Consider the following 17,299-nt stretch of genomic DNA (forward strand, 5'->3'; position numbering starts at 1 on the left):
CGACTGACTATAGACATTACCTATCCACGCTCCAGGGCTGCACCTGCGGTCCGCTTCTCCCCGCTCTGAAGCTAGAGCGCGCGGAACCCGGGGAGAAGCGGAACGCAGGAGCAGCCCTGGAGCATGGATAGGTAATGTAAATAGTTTAAGAAAGGGCTGCAAGGACATCGGTAACTATGTCCTTGCAGCCCTTGTTAAACGATTATTGGGCCATGTAATAGGCCCAGTAAACGAGCGCCAATCTAGCAGATCAGCGCTCGTTTACCTGTATTATCGGGCCCCCATCGGCCCGTCTAATAGTACCCTTAGGCTGCATTCACACGTTCAGTGTTTTTCCTGGTCCGTGAATCATCGATGCAAAACATTCAGTGTTTACATCCGTTTTGAATCTGTGTCTGTTTTTCATGAATTTGTTTAAAGCATTTTAAAGTTACATTGATTATATCACATCCATGAACATGGATGTCACGTCTTATTGATTTCTATGGGGAATCCGTGCCGCGCTTCCGTTTCAAGTTATGACATATCCTATTTTTAAAACGGAACGGATATCCGTAAAAAACACTGAACATGTGAATAACCCAATACAGAGCAATGTGCCATGAATATGTCTGTGCACAGGGACTTCACAGAACATGTGAATGTAGCCTTAGCGTGCCGCTATACAGACTCCATACAGAATTACAATTAATGTTAATTAATGGTAATGTTAATTCCATGATTAGGGTAATTTCCATGTTCCATAAATACAGACAATATGCTACAGAATTCACAGCGTTAGTGCAGTAGCGCAATGATTTAAACAGTTTTGGAGCTCACTGCATCATAATGAATGATGCCAGGAGTTCCAAATTCCGGTCTGTAGCACATCGTCCATGCACGGACTAATTATGGAACATGTGAATGCCCCCAAAGTCAATGGATTAGTCAACATCAACAAAAAAATTTGATGGCAGCACAAACCATAACTGCAGAACAGAACAGTTCTGCATGATTTAGTGTATAGCCAACAGTGCAGATTTTTCCACCTACAAAACTGGATGGAGAAACTGGAGGTTTCCATACCCTTAAAGGGGTTATCCAATGCTACAAAAACATGGACACTCTTCAGAGACAGCACCACTCTTGTCTCCAGTTTGAGTGGGGTTTTGTAACTCCAATCCATTATAAATGGAGATTAACTGCAAACCACACCACTGGACATAAGCATGGTGTTGTCTCTGGAAGAAAGTAGCCATGTTTTTGTAGCGCTGGATAACCCCTTTGAACAGATGCCAACTAAAGACTGTTATCTATGGAAAGGTTGATCTACCCTTTTTGAATCAGTCACAGGTAAGTAGTTCATGACATATCTGCATCTCATCACTGACTTGGCCAGAGATCGATCAGCAATTTGTTTTTCAATTCACTAGTTGACCAGGTAAACCAGTTTGTTCCCAAAGACCAGTCACAGCTGAAGCCACATACGCTTCCAAAAGAACAGTTCATTGCATGCAGAAAAGGGGAAAAAAACCAAAAAACAACAACAACTATGCCCATCTGCGATTGCAAGATTATACTTACACAAAGACTGTCTAAAGTGTGCATTTATGCCATTTACAAAACAAAATACCGAGCACAAAACTTGCCTTTTTATACGGATACATTCAGTCGCCAAGAAACACTTCTTACATTTGGTTTGACAGTAAAACATTAGCGTCAACACACATCTATTCCACATATAAAAGATTACATCAACTAAACAGATCGTTTTGGAGGAAGCCATTTTCATCTATGTAATGAAGCCAAATGCCTAGATTATAAAAATAGTAGGCTAGAGACCCCGTTCAAGTTAAGGGGAAAAATAAATATTTCAACCCCCACCCTCCCCCAATATTATAGGCATTGCGAACATTAAACAGTACTCTGAGCATTTTTTTTTTTTATATATTGCTGGGGCTGCACAGAAAATGGACTTCCTACACTCACCTACCACGCTGCCCCGGTGGGGTCCTCCCGACACGTCTTCAGGTCCCCCGCTTAAGGCTTTGGCTGCTACTACAGAGTAATCTTGGCAGTGACATCCTGATCAGCCAATCACTGACTGCAGCGGGACAGCACTATGGTCAGTCGTTGGCTGAGCAGGCTGTCACTGCACAGATGACTCAGTCCGATATGACCAGAGCATTAAGAAGGGGGACCCGAAGATATGACATGAGAGTTTAATATTTAATATTTTCTGTGCAGCCCCAGCAATAGATTTTAAAAAATAATAAAGGGATGCTCCATCCGGGACCCCTTTTTTCACAATCACCAGGAAGGGGGTAGGTGAAAGGCCACCAGCGCCACCCTTATCCAGCTGCTTTGGTCTCCAGCCACATCTTAAGTCCTTTCTCAGACCAGGAAGAACCGAGACCAGAGTAGTTGGATGCAGGTGGCAGCGCTGGAGCCGGGGGAGGTAAGTAGATGTAATCTTTTTCCCCCACCTGCTCCCTGGCAATTGTGAAAAATGGTGTACCGGAAGAAGAAACCCTTTAATGTCTCGACAACTGTTGAGATGTTACTATGATCAAATACCATAGGGTGCCCCGATTACACATCTTTTTTTTTTACAGTTTCTGGATACACCCTCCCAATCCAATAAAAACAGGAGTTTATAGTCTGTTTGAGTTCATCTGACTATTAGCTGGAATTGTCAAAGTGTACTTGTCAAAGAAAAGCTTTTGACATAATACAGGGATCAGGAGAACAAGTGGGGAGACTCACAAAGTAGTGCGCTTCACTTTCTGACTGTCAATCATCTCCATCAAGCGGCCCAGTAGAATAATGGAGCTGCCTGGATCAAAAATCGCCGTGAGCCAGGGAGTGGAATGTGCTACAGGGCACTTCTCCTGGCTAGCATTCCTGATTGGTCAGGGCCTCACCAGCAAGACCCAGGCCATTTAAAAAAAAAAAAATAAACTTTAGCTATGTCCCTGTGACATATTAAATTAAAAATAAATAAATATGACGACTATGCAGTTTAAAAGGGATCCCATTAGATTAATCTAACCTGCTGATATCCCTCTTTTGTGCAAGTGGTGCTAAGGAGGAAGGTAAGTTTTTTACCTTCATGGTAGTCGCTTTTTTATATAGTTTTATCCTTGGGTCAATCGGCGGTTTGGAGCACTGGAGGCGGTAGATGGAACACCGATCAAGCCTGCTCCATCAATATACATTAGGAGAGGCGGGCAGTCCATGGGTGGATAGGGCTGTGGGGACTGTAGTACCCTTAAGTTTAATAATGGTAGTAAATATCAGGTGATGAGCCTTATCATACAGACGGGGGGTGTTTTATATTAAGAGGCATGTACCACCTATAACACTGTGTAATTAACCTCATGTTTTCTTCCATTATTAAAATAATGGGGTTGGTCATTTTACATTAAAATTGTTCAGTGAACAGAATTTGTAAGTGTACTCACTGCACTTACTGACAGCAGCTCCCTGTGTGTGTGTACCTCCCTGTGACCATGCCCCATCCCCCAATGTCCATCACTGAGCCAATGACTCACCACAGAGAAGGACAGCACAGCCTGGAAAAGGGGAGTGTGATTTTAGCTCTATGAAGTACACAGGGAGCTGCTGCCAGTATATACAGTGAGTGCACTTACTAATACTGTACACTGAACAATTTAACTATAAAGTGGCCAACCCCTTTAAAGTTTGCAAGTTTGCAAATTTACATGCATTATTTTTTTTAGTTATCATGGAGAACACAGCACTTCCTGTTTTCTGACTTTTTTCTCTAAGAAAACAGGAAGTCCTGTGTTTCCCATGTCACAGAGAGAAGGCAGTCATGTGACTGATGGACACATTGAGCCAGGACTCTGTATTGGCCGGAATTGCTGTGTTTAGTCTGCTTTTTTACAACCAGTACAAGACTAGAAATCTGCCTTCAGGAGACTGGACCTGGATTTCTGGTAAGTTCAGCTTTGTTTTACAGCATGATAACAACAAAAAATAATGTATGTAAATTGCAAACTTGCTCTATTTCACATATACTGTTGATTATAACGACAGCGACACCAAGATTACACCCATGTAAAATGGGGCACCCTATGCTATTTAAAAGGTAGTAACACCTCATTTTGGGGGGGTTTGCTATAGGTCCTCTTTCAAAAGACTTCGCGCAAGTTTGGTGCTCTCAGAGAAATAATACCTTCTCACACCCTGTATATAGAACTTTTTTTTTTTTTTTTAAAGTGTGTTCAGAAGTCTAGAATTTGCTTTGAGAACTTTTTGTCTACATTTGTCCATAGCCAATGTGTTTGTCCCCTGCCAGCTGCTTTGTATGTACTTTGCATCCCATCTACAGTCTGCATAAGCTGCCCTGCTTAGGTATGCTCTCTACTCTCGAAGCGGTTATCCAAGCTTAGAAAAATATGTCACTTTCTTCCAGAAACAGCAGCACTCTGGTCCAGAGTTTGGTTTTACAGCTCCATTCCATTAAATTGTACATGTCAACTCAGGTCCACTCCTCACTCTTTTTCTATGTAAGGAGACATGCCCCATAGACTTAAAAATGTTATCTCTGTCTCCGCGCATGACACAGCCAAAAGAGGACTGCATTTCTCTCAAATCAGTTGAAGTCTGAACACTCAAACCGCAACCGATCAAAATTTTTGACATGTTTCTCTGACAAAGGTGCTGAAAAGCTTGCCAATTTTTGCTTTTTGTGTTATTTACATGTGGTGGGGTATGGCTTCCTCCTGTTGGCCCAGTTTGTAGGCTTAATGGGAGCCCTTGAGAGGCCATTGCTGGAGTTGGACAATCCCTCTGAGGGCACCTTGACGTGGTGAGATGGCACATTCTGTTCATCAACTAGTTTGCTAAGAACCTAAATTTTTTAAAACCTTTAGAGCAGGTACTTATCGTGTACGCTGGGGGGGGGGTATGGGCAGTAAATCCTGGCACTTGCACGTTGCTGTTGCACTTTGTTTTTGTCTGTTTTAGCAACGGTGGCATGCAAACTGCATAGTGTGAACTGTGGTCATTTTTGGCATTTTATGTCTTTCTGACATGTCTAAAGTTTTTTTCTGGTGACAGTACCTCTGTAAAGTGAATGGAGCCGAATTGTAATACCACACACAACCTGGGGACAGGGGTGGTGCTGTTTTTGCAAAAAAAAAAAAAAAAAAAAAAAAAAAGTTATCATCCTAGGTAACCACTTAAAGCTGGGTTCACACATTATTGTCTTATCACCGTGATCTTGTAGATAAAATTTGTTGTTTACATCAGTTGTCCATTTACAAACAGCAACCTAAAATCTCCATTGGTCCAACTGGACAGTAATTCTCATTCATAAAAAGTCACCCTTCGCGACAAAAATGGAAGCACGGCCCTTCCCGGATACATACGGTCCACATAACATTTGCAAAGTTCCAACAGATGTTTCCAACTACTGGCAATGGCTGCAGACAGACAGATTGCCACTGCTGACAAAGACGGCCAGAACTCAAGCACTTAGGTAGGTTTAGCACGCTATAAGATTCTCAAGAGTTAGATCACAGGTAAAACATACTAAGTGTAAGACACAAGACATACATACCTCCCACTGTAGATGTGGTGGTATATTTCGGATTTGTAGCTTCCGACTCCTAAAACAAGAAAAGAAGAAAAAAAATGCAAAGTTTAAAATCGTTGTTATCATCAATGCACAAGACTCATTGCATATGCGTCCATATAAAAGGTACTGCACGAATATTCAAGACAGATTAAAATCAGAGATACTGAATGAGAGTTCTAACTGTCTATGAGCGAACTGATCACATACAATTGCAGGGGAATTCCTATCATTCCTGGTCTTTGAAGTTGAAATCATTCAATTAGCTCACTTCATATCCACCCGGACCCCCATCTCCCCCCCCCCTCCCATGTTTGGGGAGGGTTAAAGGGTTTTGGCCGGCCCCTTCCCTACAAGTCATGCTTTCTTTTACAGGATAATCGCTTTGTTGGGATACAGGACTCAACAATGTGGATGACTCATGTCTGGTGCTTCACTGGTTAAGGAGTCTGCAAAGATACATTTCTTATGTAGAACTTAAAACCAGGCATTTGTGGTAGTGGAGTGCTTGCTGAACAGTGTGTTTAAAAGATGAACAAGCAAATGCCTGAAATGCCACATACTCCCTGGGACTCCCAAGAATGCACATGCAAAATATACATAGATGTTCCGGCCTTCTCTATATTCCAAACTCAAACGTTACAACATACATATAATAAATTGGTAACATGTAAACTAAGCCTAACGCACACATAATGGGATTTCACCTATAAAAAGAAAACTGCACAAGCTAGAGACTTAGAACTAAGAAATTATTAAGTCACAGGCTATCTTCCCATGACCAGATCACGGAATGGCCGGTGTCATAAAAGTTCATCCCAGTACCAGTACCCCAGTGATTTACTGCTACTGAATTCGGATGCAGGCGCATCCCTGCGTGCCCTCATCAGAATTCCCCGCTGCACACAATGGAGCGTGCGGCAAGAGCCGCATGCTCCATTTTGTGAACCGACAGGGTACAATGAATAACGGCCAGAGAAAACTAACAAGTCAGTTTCTTGCGGAGCCACTAGTATAGACCCCTATGTGTATACTCTCCGTCTGGGATTCCATAGAAGGCAGCACTATATAAGCTACGTAGTAATCACGGCCATAGTTGCAAATATGCAAAAACGGCCGTGATTACTATGTAGCTTACGTAGTGTGAACACTGTGGTAAATGGCCAAACATTTGAGCACCACAAATGTTGTTAAGTGGGTCTTTAGGAGCTGAGCAGGTCATTCTTGCACAATCCAAATGTGTAAAAGCCTCAGTGTGAACAATAGGGGAAATTTATCAAACATGGTGTAAAGTGAAACTGGCTCAGTTGCCCCTAGCAACCAATCAGATTCCACCTTTCATTTTCCAAAGAGTCTATGAGGAATGAAAGGTGGAATCTGATTGGTTGCTAGGAGCAACTGAGCCAGTTTCACTTTACACCATGTTTGATAAATCTCCCCCATTGATCACACTTTGTAACTTTGTATGTAAATAGTAAAACCAATTAATATGAGAACTGTGGGCTGCATATGGAAAAGGACTTAATTGTAAACCATCGCAGGCAGGGTCCTCTGTCCCCATTTACCAGTCTGCCATTTACTTTATTTATGTAATTGGCTTCTTGATTTTGTAACGTTTTGTATGTAAAAGGTCCCCATACATTTTTAATAACCAATGGCCAAATGACTGCTTGGTCGTTGGTTCTCTCCCACCTGCTGCCTGTCCTCCCCATACACGGGAATATTTGGCACAACCGAGTGTTCCTGTGTTCTCTCTAGGGAGATATAAGCCCTGGCAATAGAGGTCTGTCTGCAGCTTATCACTACCTGAACAAAGGGGTTGTGCTGTGATTTTCCATCACACCCGACCCCTATCTCCACCGATATCATTTGTCAGTGATTGTTCAGGAGAGAACCATACATTGTATAGCGGCAGTTTTGGCCAATTATATTCTAAAGGATCTTTAACACAGGCCAAATATTGGCAATGAGGGTTCCTAGAAACGCTCATTCGGCCAATTGCCCCATGTAAAAGGGTCAGCGATCAGGTGATTGAACGGGAAAACAGAAACTGATCACATCTTTTCCAAGACACTAAAAATTTTTTGCTACTGGCCCCAAATCTCCCTGTGTAGACAGCAGATGGACAGCCGTTAGCAATATATTTAAATGGCCGCACAAACGACGCAGTCATCATTTCTCCGGCCGCACAATTGCTGCTTGTTTGCAGCTGGCTCAGTGTAAAAAGAACTCTTAGGTGTATAGAAACCTTTAACCCTTATCACTTGTCTGGAATCAAGAGTACGTTGAAAGATAATAATAATAATAATAATAATAATAATAATAATAATAATAATAATAATAATAATAATAATAATAATAATAATAATAATAATAATAATAATAATAATAATTATTATTATTATTATTCACAGCCACCCAATTTCTTTCTGAATTCCATCATATCAGATCCCTACAGAAAGAAATTTAAAAGAGCTGTCCTACACACAGATTTAGTGGCATTGTCCTACGAGATCACCATATTTCTATAGTGTCTATAATCACGAATATAGGTTTTTAATAAACAAAAATATATATATAATTCCAAAGTCACATCCACAAGAATTATATAGCAGAAATAAAAGATTTGATAGGGTTCGTACACTGCGTGAGCCCCGCAAGTTTTAGGACTTTAATGAATGCCAAGTGTAATAGGACAAAGGCCTCAGCAGAGCACAAATTTTCTTTTGGATCAACAGTGCAGCAGACTCTCTGGCTTAGGTTAAGGCAGTCCAACGCTAGGGTCACGTTTGTTCCGCCTGTTGTCTCCACTGCTTTTAAAAGAACTTTTGGAAAATTACTACTTGTCTATGCAAATACTGGATTGGCCAAAGACCTAAGTCCTAAATGTGGGCAATGGTTGTGGTAGATTTCCATGATAGGAACAATTTATTGCTGAGGAAGAAATTTCCAATGAATCAAAAAGGTTTATATATAAAAAAAAAATAAATAATAATAATCACATTAAAAAGAAGTTTAAACCTAATACAGTAAACAAATTACTGTAGACTTTAGCAACCAGTTCGAGCAGTCCGTGAGCCAGATATTTTCTTTTTTACAGTTGTATTAGCCACATAAAAACTTTCATAAACAGTAATTTACTAATGACGTGTTGTTTCTAACAGTATTGGCAACTTAGAAAGTACTGCTTTTATCAGTCAGGTACGTATGTAAAGGCTTCTGGAAGCATAAAAGGGAAAGCCGTGATGGTTAGAACAGACACTGGCCATCAATAATCCAATGAAAGTTCTCTTTAGCCCGAAATGGCTGGCTGCACATGTCAATAAACTACATTTGATGAACAGGTGAATGCAAAAAAGTAAACTGTAGATTGTATAAAAAAAAAAAAAAACACACACACACACACACACACACACACACACACACACCACAACAACAACCTCTGCGTCAGCACACAGGAAATTACCTGTGTGTGGCTAGAATCACAGAAGCAGTTTTTATTAAGCCAGGAGTGGATGCAAAAGCACAGGGACATAAGGAAGGATGTAAGCTAGGTTCACATCAATAAAACGGGAACATTTTTTAACATAAACAGTTTTGGTATACGACCCTCTTGTTACCATTCCATTGCATGCAATTTTTAAATCTATAATTTTTTGCATTTTGCTTTCATAAAAAAAGTATCAGGGTGGTAGTACACGGGCCGAGCAGGGCCCGATAATACCTGTAAACGAGCAGCAATCTGCTAGATCGCCGCTCGTTTACTGGGCCTATTACACGGCCCGATAATCGTTAAACAAGGGCTGCAAGGACATTGTTACCGATGTCCTTGCAGCCCTTGCATAACTATATACATTACCCATCCACGTTCCTGGGCTGCTGCTGCGGTCTTCTTCTCCCTGGGTCCCGCGCGCTGTAACATCAGAGTGGCCTGTCAGCTGACAGGCCACTCAGCCAGTCACAGGCTGGGACCGCCGCGGCCTGTGATTGGCTGGGTGACCTGTCAGCTGACAGGCCACTCTGACGTTACAGTGCGCGGGACCAGGAGAGAAGAAGACCGCAGCAGCAGCCCTGGAACGTGGATAGGTAATGTAGATCGTCAGTTGCCGACCTCGCACTGCCATTACATGTAGCAGTGCGCGCCCGGCGCCCGACAAATATAGGTCAGAACCTATATCAACGATCAGCCGATGATCGTTGTCATCGGCTGATCGTTGTATTTATTACATGGAACGATTCAGCCGATTATCGTTCCGTGTAACAGTACTCTTAGTCAGTTAGAAGTTATTAACAAGAAAAACAGATGCCAAACAGGGTGTACAAAAACTGGTCTCTGTCTATCCTGTTAAAAGTGGATCCTGATGGAAACTTGATAGACTAACACAAAATGGACACTTTTAAAATACCCCACTGAAAAAAAAATATATATATATCATGAATAATATTATTAATATAAATGTTTTAACATGTGATGTGAACAGATCGCTATGTATAAAGAAACTTAGAACATACACACACACACACACACACACACACACACACACACACACACACTAAGCTTTTCTGTGGGGGCCATAATGGAAATATGCACCTCAACAATTTATTGTCTTCAAGTGTGTTCCCACATGCAGCTTTTTTTCATGCACTTTTAAAAAAAGAAATAAAAACTGGGAATGAATAAAAAAAAAAAAAAAAAACACACACGTGTAAACACACTGTAGTTGGTGCATCATGATGAAAGGGAGAGGTGTGAAACAGCAGATTAAAATATATGGGAGTACACTGATGGCCATTAAAATGAGGGGAAAAAAAATTGTGAAACATTTTGCAGTAGAACTGCAGATTTAGCCTTCTTACATCGAAATCCATAGAAAACCAAATTCCAGAAAATCTGCCTAAATACGCAATGTATGACCCTATCCGTACGGTGTAGTCAAAAGCAGCAGATTTGCAACATATGAATGGGATTGTTTATGCACATAGATTTCAGCAAGCCTCATTTAGAGGGGCAAATAACAAAAATTTGTAAAACTAATCTGCTGCATGTGATCACACCCCTAGGGCTACTTTACCAGCAATATTGTAGAGTTTTTTTAATGCCTAAAAAAAATTAAAACAAATTAAAGCATTTTGGTGGTACTTCAATGGATACCCATAGTGTTTAGCTAAAATGTGATATGATAACCCTAAAGTGAGTGGGTACCTTAATGGACTACATGTAAAAGGCTGCATTTATGTAAGGGTCGCAATCAGGTGACCACTTGCTAAAAGGACACTTCCATAAGAAATGGGTAATTTATTTTTTCCAACACAGCATTTTTTTTCCAGCAGTACTACCAACCAAGCCAATAACTGCAGAATAGCAAGGTCACTTTACTTACATGCATGTTCAGCCACATTTGTAATAAAAAATAGGATAAAACAAGCGTAGCAATTATATTGTAGAAAAAAATAAAGTTAAAAAAGATAATGTTCATACAACACCAGTATGTCACTGATACAGGATGATTGATTAAAAATTATTATTTTTTTTTTTAAAAAGCCATAGAGAAAAGCGTCAGATGCAAATATATAGAGACATGTGGGCAGAATACAGTATATAGATGCATATAAAATTATTATAAATTACCAGATAAGCGCCGAAAGCAATAAACCTCTACCAGTGCCATATTGACCAGCGTCATCCTCTACACCCCAACCATCACACTGCAGCTAAGGCAGATGAAAATAGCATCGAGCCCTACTCTGACCATGCAGCACCCCAAACGCTTCTCCTGGTTGAATCCTGAGTTCATGTAATAAGGACTGTCGTGCTATCAATCCACAGACAGGAAGTGCATGAACACACTGTGGCTATGTTTTTTTTTGTTTTACACAAGTGTCTCTTTAAAAAACTGTTGCTGTACTGTTCACCAGAATTCCTGGGTCCACAATCCCCCACCCCCCAGGGATTGAAAAAAATTCATACTGCGCCTTATTAGTGTGTAAAGAGTTACCAGACCAACTTATCTATACTAGTAGAAATACAACCAAGGGGTATTTCTATCGCCTACATTTTTGCTAGGCATGTCTCGATATAGTTGTAAGCATGTTGCCTTAATAGTGTGTTTACACAGAGAGATTAATCCGACAGATTTTTTAAGGTCATAAAGGAAAGAATGAGGTTTCTCCCCTTCTCAAATCCATTCCTGGCTTTGGCTTCCACAATCTGTCAGATAAATCTTTTTGTGTAAACGCACCATAATGGTCCATTTACACAGAAAGATAATCGATAATCTGACAGATTATCTGCCAAAGATTTGAAGCCAAAGCCAGGAATGGATTTGAAAATAGGAGAAATCTCAGGCTTTCCCTTATGACCTGATCTCTGTTTATAGTCTGTTCCTGGCTTTGGCTTAAAATTTTTGGCAGATAATCTTTCTGTGTAAATGGACCCTAAGTTTCTAACCATCACCTTCAGCAAAGCCAACTGATTCAGCCAAGCACCCCACAGCGGGAGAGGACTTTTGCACTATCGTTCGGCTGACAGTTTTTGAAGGTGTACAGGCACCCTTAATGGCCAGAGTATTGACAAGACTATGTACATGTTTTCAGATAGGTCTAATAAAAAAATTAAAAAAAATAAATTTTATACACACTAATTATTTATATAATTTTTTTTTAATATAAATTCACTTTAAAATAAACAATTAGTAATGTTACACCAGCCATGAAACTGTTTATTAACAGATTTGTGCATACATAAGAAATGTCACATATTGAGACTTATTTCATTGAACAAAACAAAGGCTGAATACTTCGTAAACTACCTCCCATTGTCAACCACTTCCAAACTGGTCTTGTTAAGCTCAATGAATTTCGTATAGAACATTCATAGTTGAGGTGGGGTGGGGGGGGGGGGGGGGGGGGGGGGAGTACAATTGACAGTGTCAAATTGTGAGAATGTGGTCACCAGGTGGCAGTGGTCTACTGCATTCTATGGAGGGCAGGCAACATGGCAACCCCCACGGCTTCCTTTCACACAACATTCAAACTGGTGGATATAGGAGTGACTGGGTGTTGGAAGTCCATGGTTTCCTAACATTCTTCTAAGTGTCGTAGAAGTTTTCTAAAAACTGAAGAATAAACATTGGAGCGTAATTTGTATACCTTTAACTCCCATGACCTACATTTGTTTTTTTCTTTTGCTGCTCTTTATAATGAACATGTGTGCAAGTCACCTCTTTTCCGCTCATCAGCTACATTTAGCCTACAATGGGTAAATCCTGCAGCCTACTGGGCATACCAATCAGAAAAGCTACAACATATCTTTTTTTAATCTACACCAATTAATCAATGCATGTCACAGAGTGTTTTTGAAGAAAAAAAAAAATATGCAGTATATCCACCAAGTATGCACGTGACCCAGTTTCCATTAGCAGGTATGAATTAATGAAATATTAAAGCTTTGTTTTTTTGCCACCTGGTCATTATGTTATAGATGTATAATAAAAGAAGAACCCAAGTAATTATACATAAAAGCTGTAATATTCATGAGTTGTGCATACATGTATTGGTTTAATATGAAACACATTCCACGTAAAAAAAAAAAAAAAAAACCACACAACACACACACACTAGTAAGTTCACATTAGGAGTTCGACAGTTTTTATAAAAGGGGAAATGATTCCCTATTCCCATTTAATGCTTAAGAAAGTGTCACCGGTTTAGTTAATACAGCGTTTTCAGAATACACTAGGTGTGATCTTCCAACCCCTCCCCCATTGACTTCAATAAGTGAGAAGTGTAAAAGCACATGAAAATGCAAGTGTAGCTTTGACTTGCAGAATCTCACCATTTTCTATAGAGCACTTCCTAGAACAGTTGCTTGAAATAAATACTTCCACAAACTAGCCACGAGCACCACCCGTGTTACATCCTGACACTTTTTTTTTTTTTTTAGCATTAGGATAGTCACCACAATGTCTTGACACAGTATAATAATTATTTGTATAGCGCTAATATATTCCAGACCATTTCAAATCACCAGGTTGTCTGGAATAAGCTCTATTAAAGGGAACCTGTCACCCCTCGTGCCGGGACAGAGCCCGGCCGACCCCCCTAGTGCAGACCCATATACTCACCGCTTCCAAGAAGTCCCGCTCCTGGACCCGCTCCAGTTGCTGAGATCTCTGTCTGAAGCCGTGCGCGCGCTCCCAGAGATGAGTCCGACGCCCATACAGAATGACGGCTCCAATCTCTGGGAGCGCGTGCATGGCTTCGGACTGAGATATTTCGGTGGCAGGAGCGGGTCTTTTTAGAAGCGGTGAGTATGCGGGTCTGCACCCGGGGGGGGGGGGGGGGGGGGGGGTTGTGTGACCGGTTCCCTTTAAACACTTCTAAGCTGAGGCTACCACCTTGTTGCACTGTCTGCTGTGCTGCCTAGTTGAGCAACCCCTTCACTTACAATTAAATCCTGGATGTATATTTTGTCGCTGTGGAGACGCAATCATGGCTGTCTGTGGGTCACAAATTGACCAATTAAAGGGGTTATCCAGCGCTACAAAAACATGCCCACTTTTCCCCCCCTCTCTTCTCCAGATTGGGTGGGGTTTAAAACTCAGTTCCATTAAAGTAAATGGAGCTTAATTGCAAACCACACCTGAACAAGAGACAAGAGAGGGGGAAGTGTGGCCATGTTTTTGTAGCGCTGGATAACCCTTTTAACCTGTATGAGTGAAGGCAGTTGAGCAGCTAATGGTCATGTAGTCAGGAATTAACGTTTGACAGCAGACATAAATATAAAATATATGGGGACCTTGGTTCAGAAGAGGAGATATAAGTGTTTGGGTGCGTTTACACTGCAGAAAAAAGGCGGAAATTCCGAATGGAATCCCGCCTGCCTCACTGTCTTAATGTTATGTATAGGGCGAATCTGCTCACTGCTCAAAGAGCTGCAGAGAGTGGAGGCGCCCCATATCATAACATGGAGACTGTGGGGCAAGCGGGATTCCGAGCAGATAGGTTATGTGCACACTACAGAATCCACGCAGACCACCACCCACTCCCACGCATTTCCGTCCGTGCCATAGACTCCATTCTATGGTCGGGCTCATACCGTAGTGTGCACATATCCTTAGCGGTTGGGATTCCACTTGGAATTTCCGCCTGTTTTCCACAGTGTGAAAGCACTTAGGGTATAAACACACACACCATATACGCAGCGTATTTACTGCTGCCATACGCAGCAAATACACAACAGATTAGATCTTAATAACTGAACACAGCATCAAATCTGCACCATCAAATCTGCTGCAGATCTGCTGCGTATTTGCTGCGTATACGGTGTGTGTGTTTTTACCCTTAGAGGCTGAGCTCCTGGAGATGCAGCTGCTTCTGAAGGATTTAACTGAACACAACACAGCAGTAGAATAAAAACTAAACAAAATTTGTAATGAAGACCTATCTAATAAAGGCTTTATTTATACCATTATAAATTCACAAGGGGGGGGGGGGGGTAGTTGTCTGCAGCCTTTCGACTTTTGCAACACATCTTCAATTCAACATTTATTTTTTTTCTATGGGGTTAGAACTAGGTTTTTAAATCCCATCTGCATTGTATCAATGCACAGTTCACACCAGGTTAGCTTGTTAGTTTAAATGTTCTTCTAGACGCTCATATAGAAGTGTCAGTAACATAGCTGCTGTTAACTGGAATTTTTAATCAAAGTAAATTAAAACTTAATTTCAACTATATTTAAAAAGTTAAAAGGAGTATCTGATAGAATTACATGGATTAGAAAAACATGGCTGCTTTCTTCCAAAAACAGCGCCACACCTGTCCTCAGGCTATGTATTCTGTTACAACTTCGCTTCAATCACTTCAATAGAATTAAGCTGGAATACTATATGCAATAGGAGGACAGGTGTGGCACTGTTTCTGGAAGAAAGCTGCCATGTTTTTCTAATCCTGGATACCACCCCCCCCCCCCCCCCCCCTTAAAAATTGCATGTGGCAAATACAGGAAAAAAGGATAGCTTTCCCACCAATGGCAGTCTTCACTATTGCCTGCTCCATAAGGCCATATGCACACACACACACACACACACACCATAGAATTTCCTCTGCTCAGATTGCCGGGAATCTATTTGTTGCCACAGATTTTGATGCAGATTTCACCTTTTACATAACAATGGACAAAAGCCATGGAAAATTCAAAGAAACCCCTGGTAGAACAAAACAAGATGCAGATTACCGATCTAAGAGCATGCTGCAGGTTTTTAAAGAGCTTTGTAGCTGCATGTGAATAAAGCTTTGTACACTGTATTGATATGCTTAACACTGTATTACATTGCAAATTTTTATGGCCAATACTGGCCTACTCCAGCATTCAAACAGGTTACTGCATTATTTGTCAGAAATAGCAGGCTTAGCCATGTGGTGCCTTTCAGACTATGACCCTCGAGCAGCATTTTCATTAATAGTACTAAAGCATCATGGAGGGGAGATATAAGATATAATTAAATAATTATATATATATATATATATATATATATATATATATATATATATATATATATATATATATATATATATTTATTCGATAGACACACAATTTTTTTATTATTACACATATATATACACACACACACACACACACACACATACACACTCAGTCAGGTACTTGAAACATACTGTACAAAGACTAAAAGTGGTTTAGATGGGGCAAATTTTATTTACCTAATGTAAAGTATTTCTGCAATCTAGTGTGAATACACCTTTGCTGTGCAACTGTAAAAAATAGCCACATTAACATAAAAATGGACAGACATACAAGAAAGATCATTTATACAATGAAAGGAAATCTCCATGAATTGAGGCGGTAAGTTACAAGAACCTATTCTTCAACAGAATACCCTCATGACATCTGATCACTTATGCAAATGTAGACAGATATCAAATTATTCCCTACATCTAGTTATAGGACATAAAACACACACACACACACACACAAAATGCTGCTCTTAAAGGGGTACTACAGCAGCTGATAAGTACTGAAAGATTTGAGATTTTATTTTTAAATAGAATAAATCTATATAAAACTTGATTTAAAAACATTTTTTCATATTTCTCTAAAATACCCCTTTAAAAAGGAAGTTATCACATCCACCTAATGTACTGAAAACTATTTGCCACACAGAACATAAACACTAACTTGTACCCTATGACAAGAGGTATGCATTGGGGAGGGGTTGTAGCCATTTTCAGTATGTATCGAGCAGTTCAACTTTGAACCATATTGCATAAAAGTATACAAAGTTCTAAAATTAAACTTTAGGGTTAGGTTTACACACCACCAATCCGTACACATTTGTTTTGGCACAAAAACACTGCACACTCTCTGCAGTGTGTGAACACACTCTTCAGCCACAATCCCAGTGTAGCGTATGGGTCTATACTGTAGATTTTTTATTTCTCATGATTCCACTGCAGAGAAAAAAAAAAATGGCCACAGACACTTGGCAGACATTTGCTATAGGAACTTTACAGTACGTTTGTGTAAACTTTTTTTTTTATGTACATTACAATGGGAGGCGTATGTTTACCCAAACGGATCTTACAACACAAACTATTCCATTAACCATTATGGGATTTCCACTCAAATTCAAAAGTGCACACGTGTAATCTTATATGAAAGAGCTAGCAACCCGACGTATTGGTACACATTACAAAAA

At 40.4% G+C, this 17,299-nt stretch overlaps 1 protein-coding gene across 3 annotated transcripts in view; it reads right to left on the reverse strand.

Annotated features, from left to right (window-relative positions):
- The window catches only part of IGF2BP3 (insulin like growth factor 2 mRNA binding protein 3), a 91,944-nt gene that overhangs the window by 41,306 nt on the left and 33,339 nt on the right, over positions 1 to 17,299 (reverse strand). For all 3 annotated transcript variants that reach the window (XM_069960461.1, XM_069960459.1, XM_069960460.1), the window contains exon 3: positions 5,570 to 5,618. In XM_069960461.1, coding sequence (XP_069816562.1) covers positions 5,570 to 5,618 — 49 coding nt within the window. The remainder of the gene's footprint in view (positions 1 to 5,569; positions 5,619 to 17,299) is intronic.

This window comes from Dendropsophus ebraccatus, chromosome 2 (assembly GCF_027789765.1).
Source record: "Dendropsophus ebraccatus isolate aDenEbr1 chromosome 2, aDenEbr1.pat, whole genome shotgun sequence".
NCBI lineage: Eukaryota > Metazoa > Chordata > Amphibia > Anura > Hylidae > Dendropsophus > Dendropsophus ebraccatus.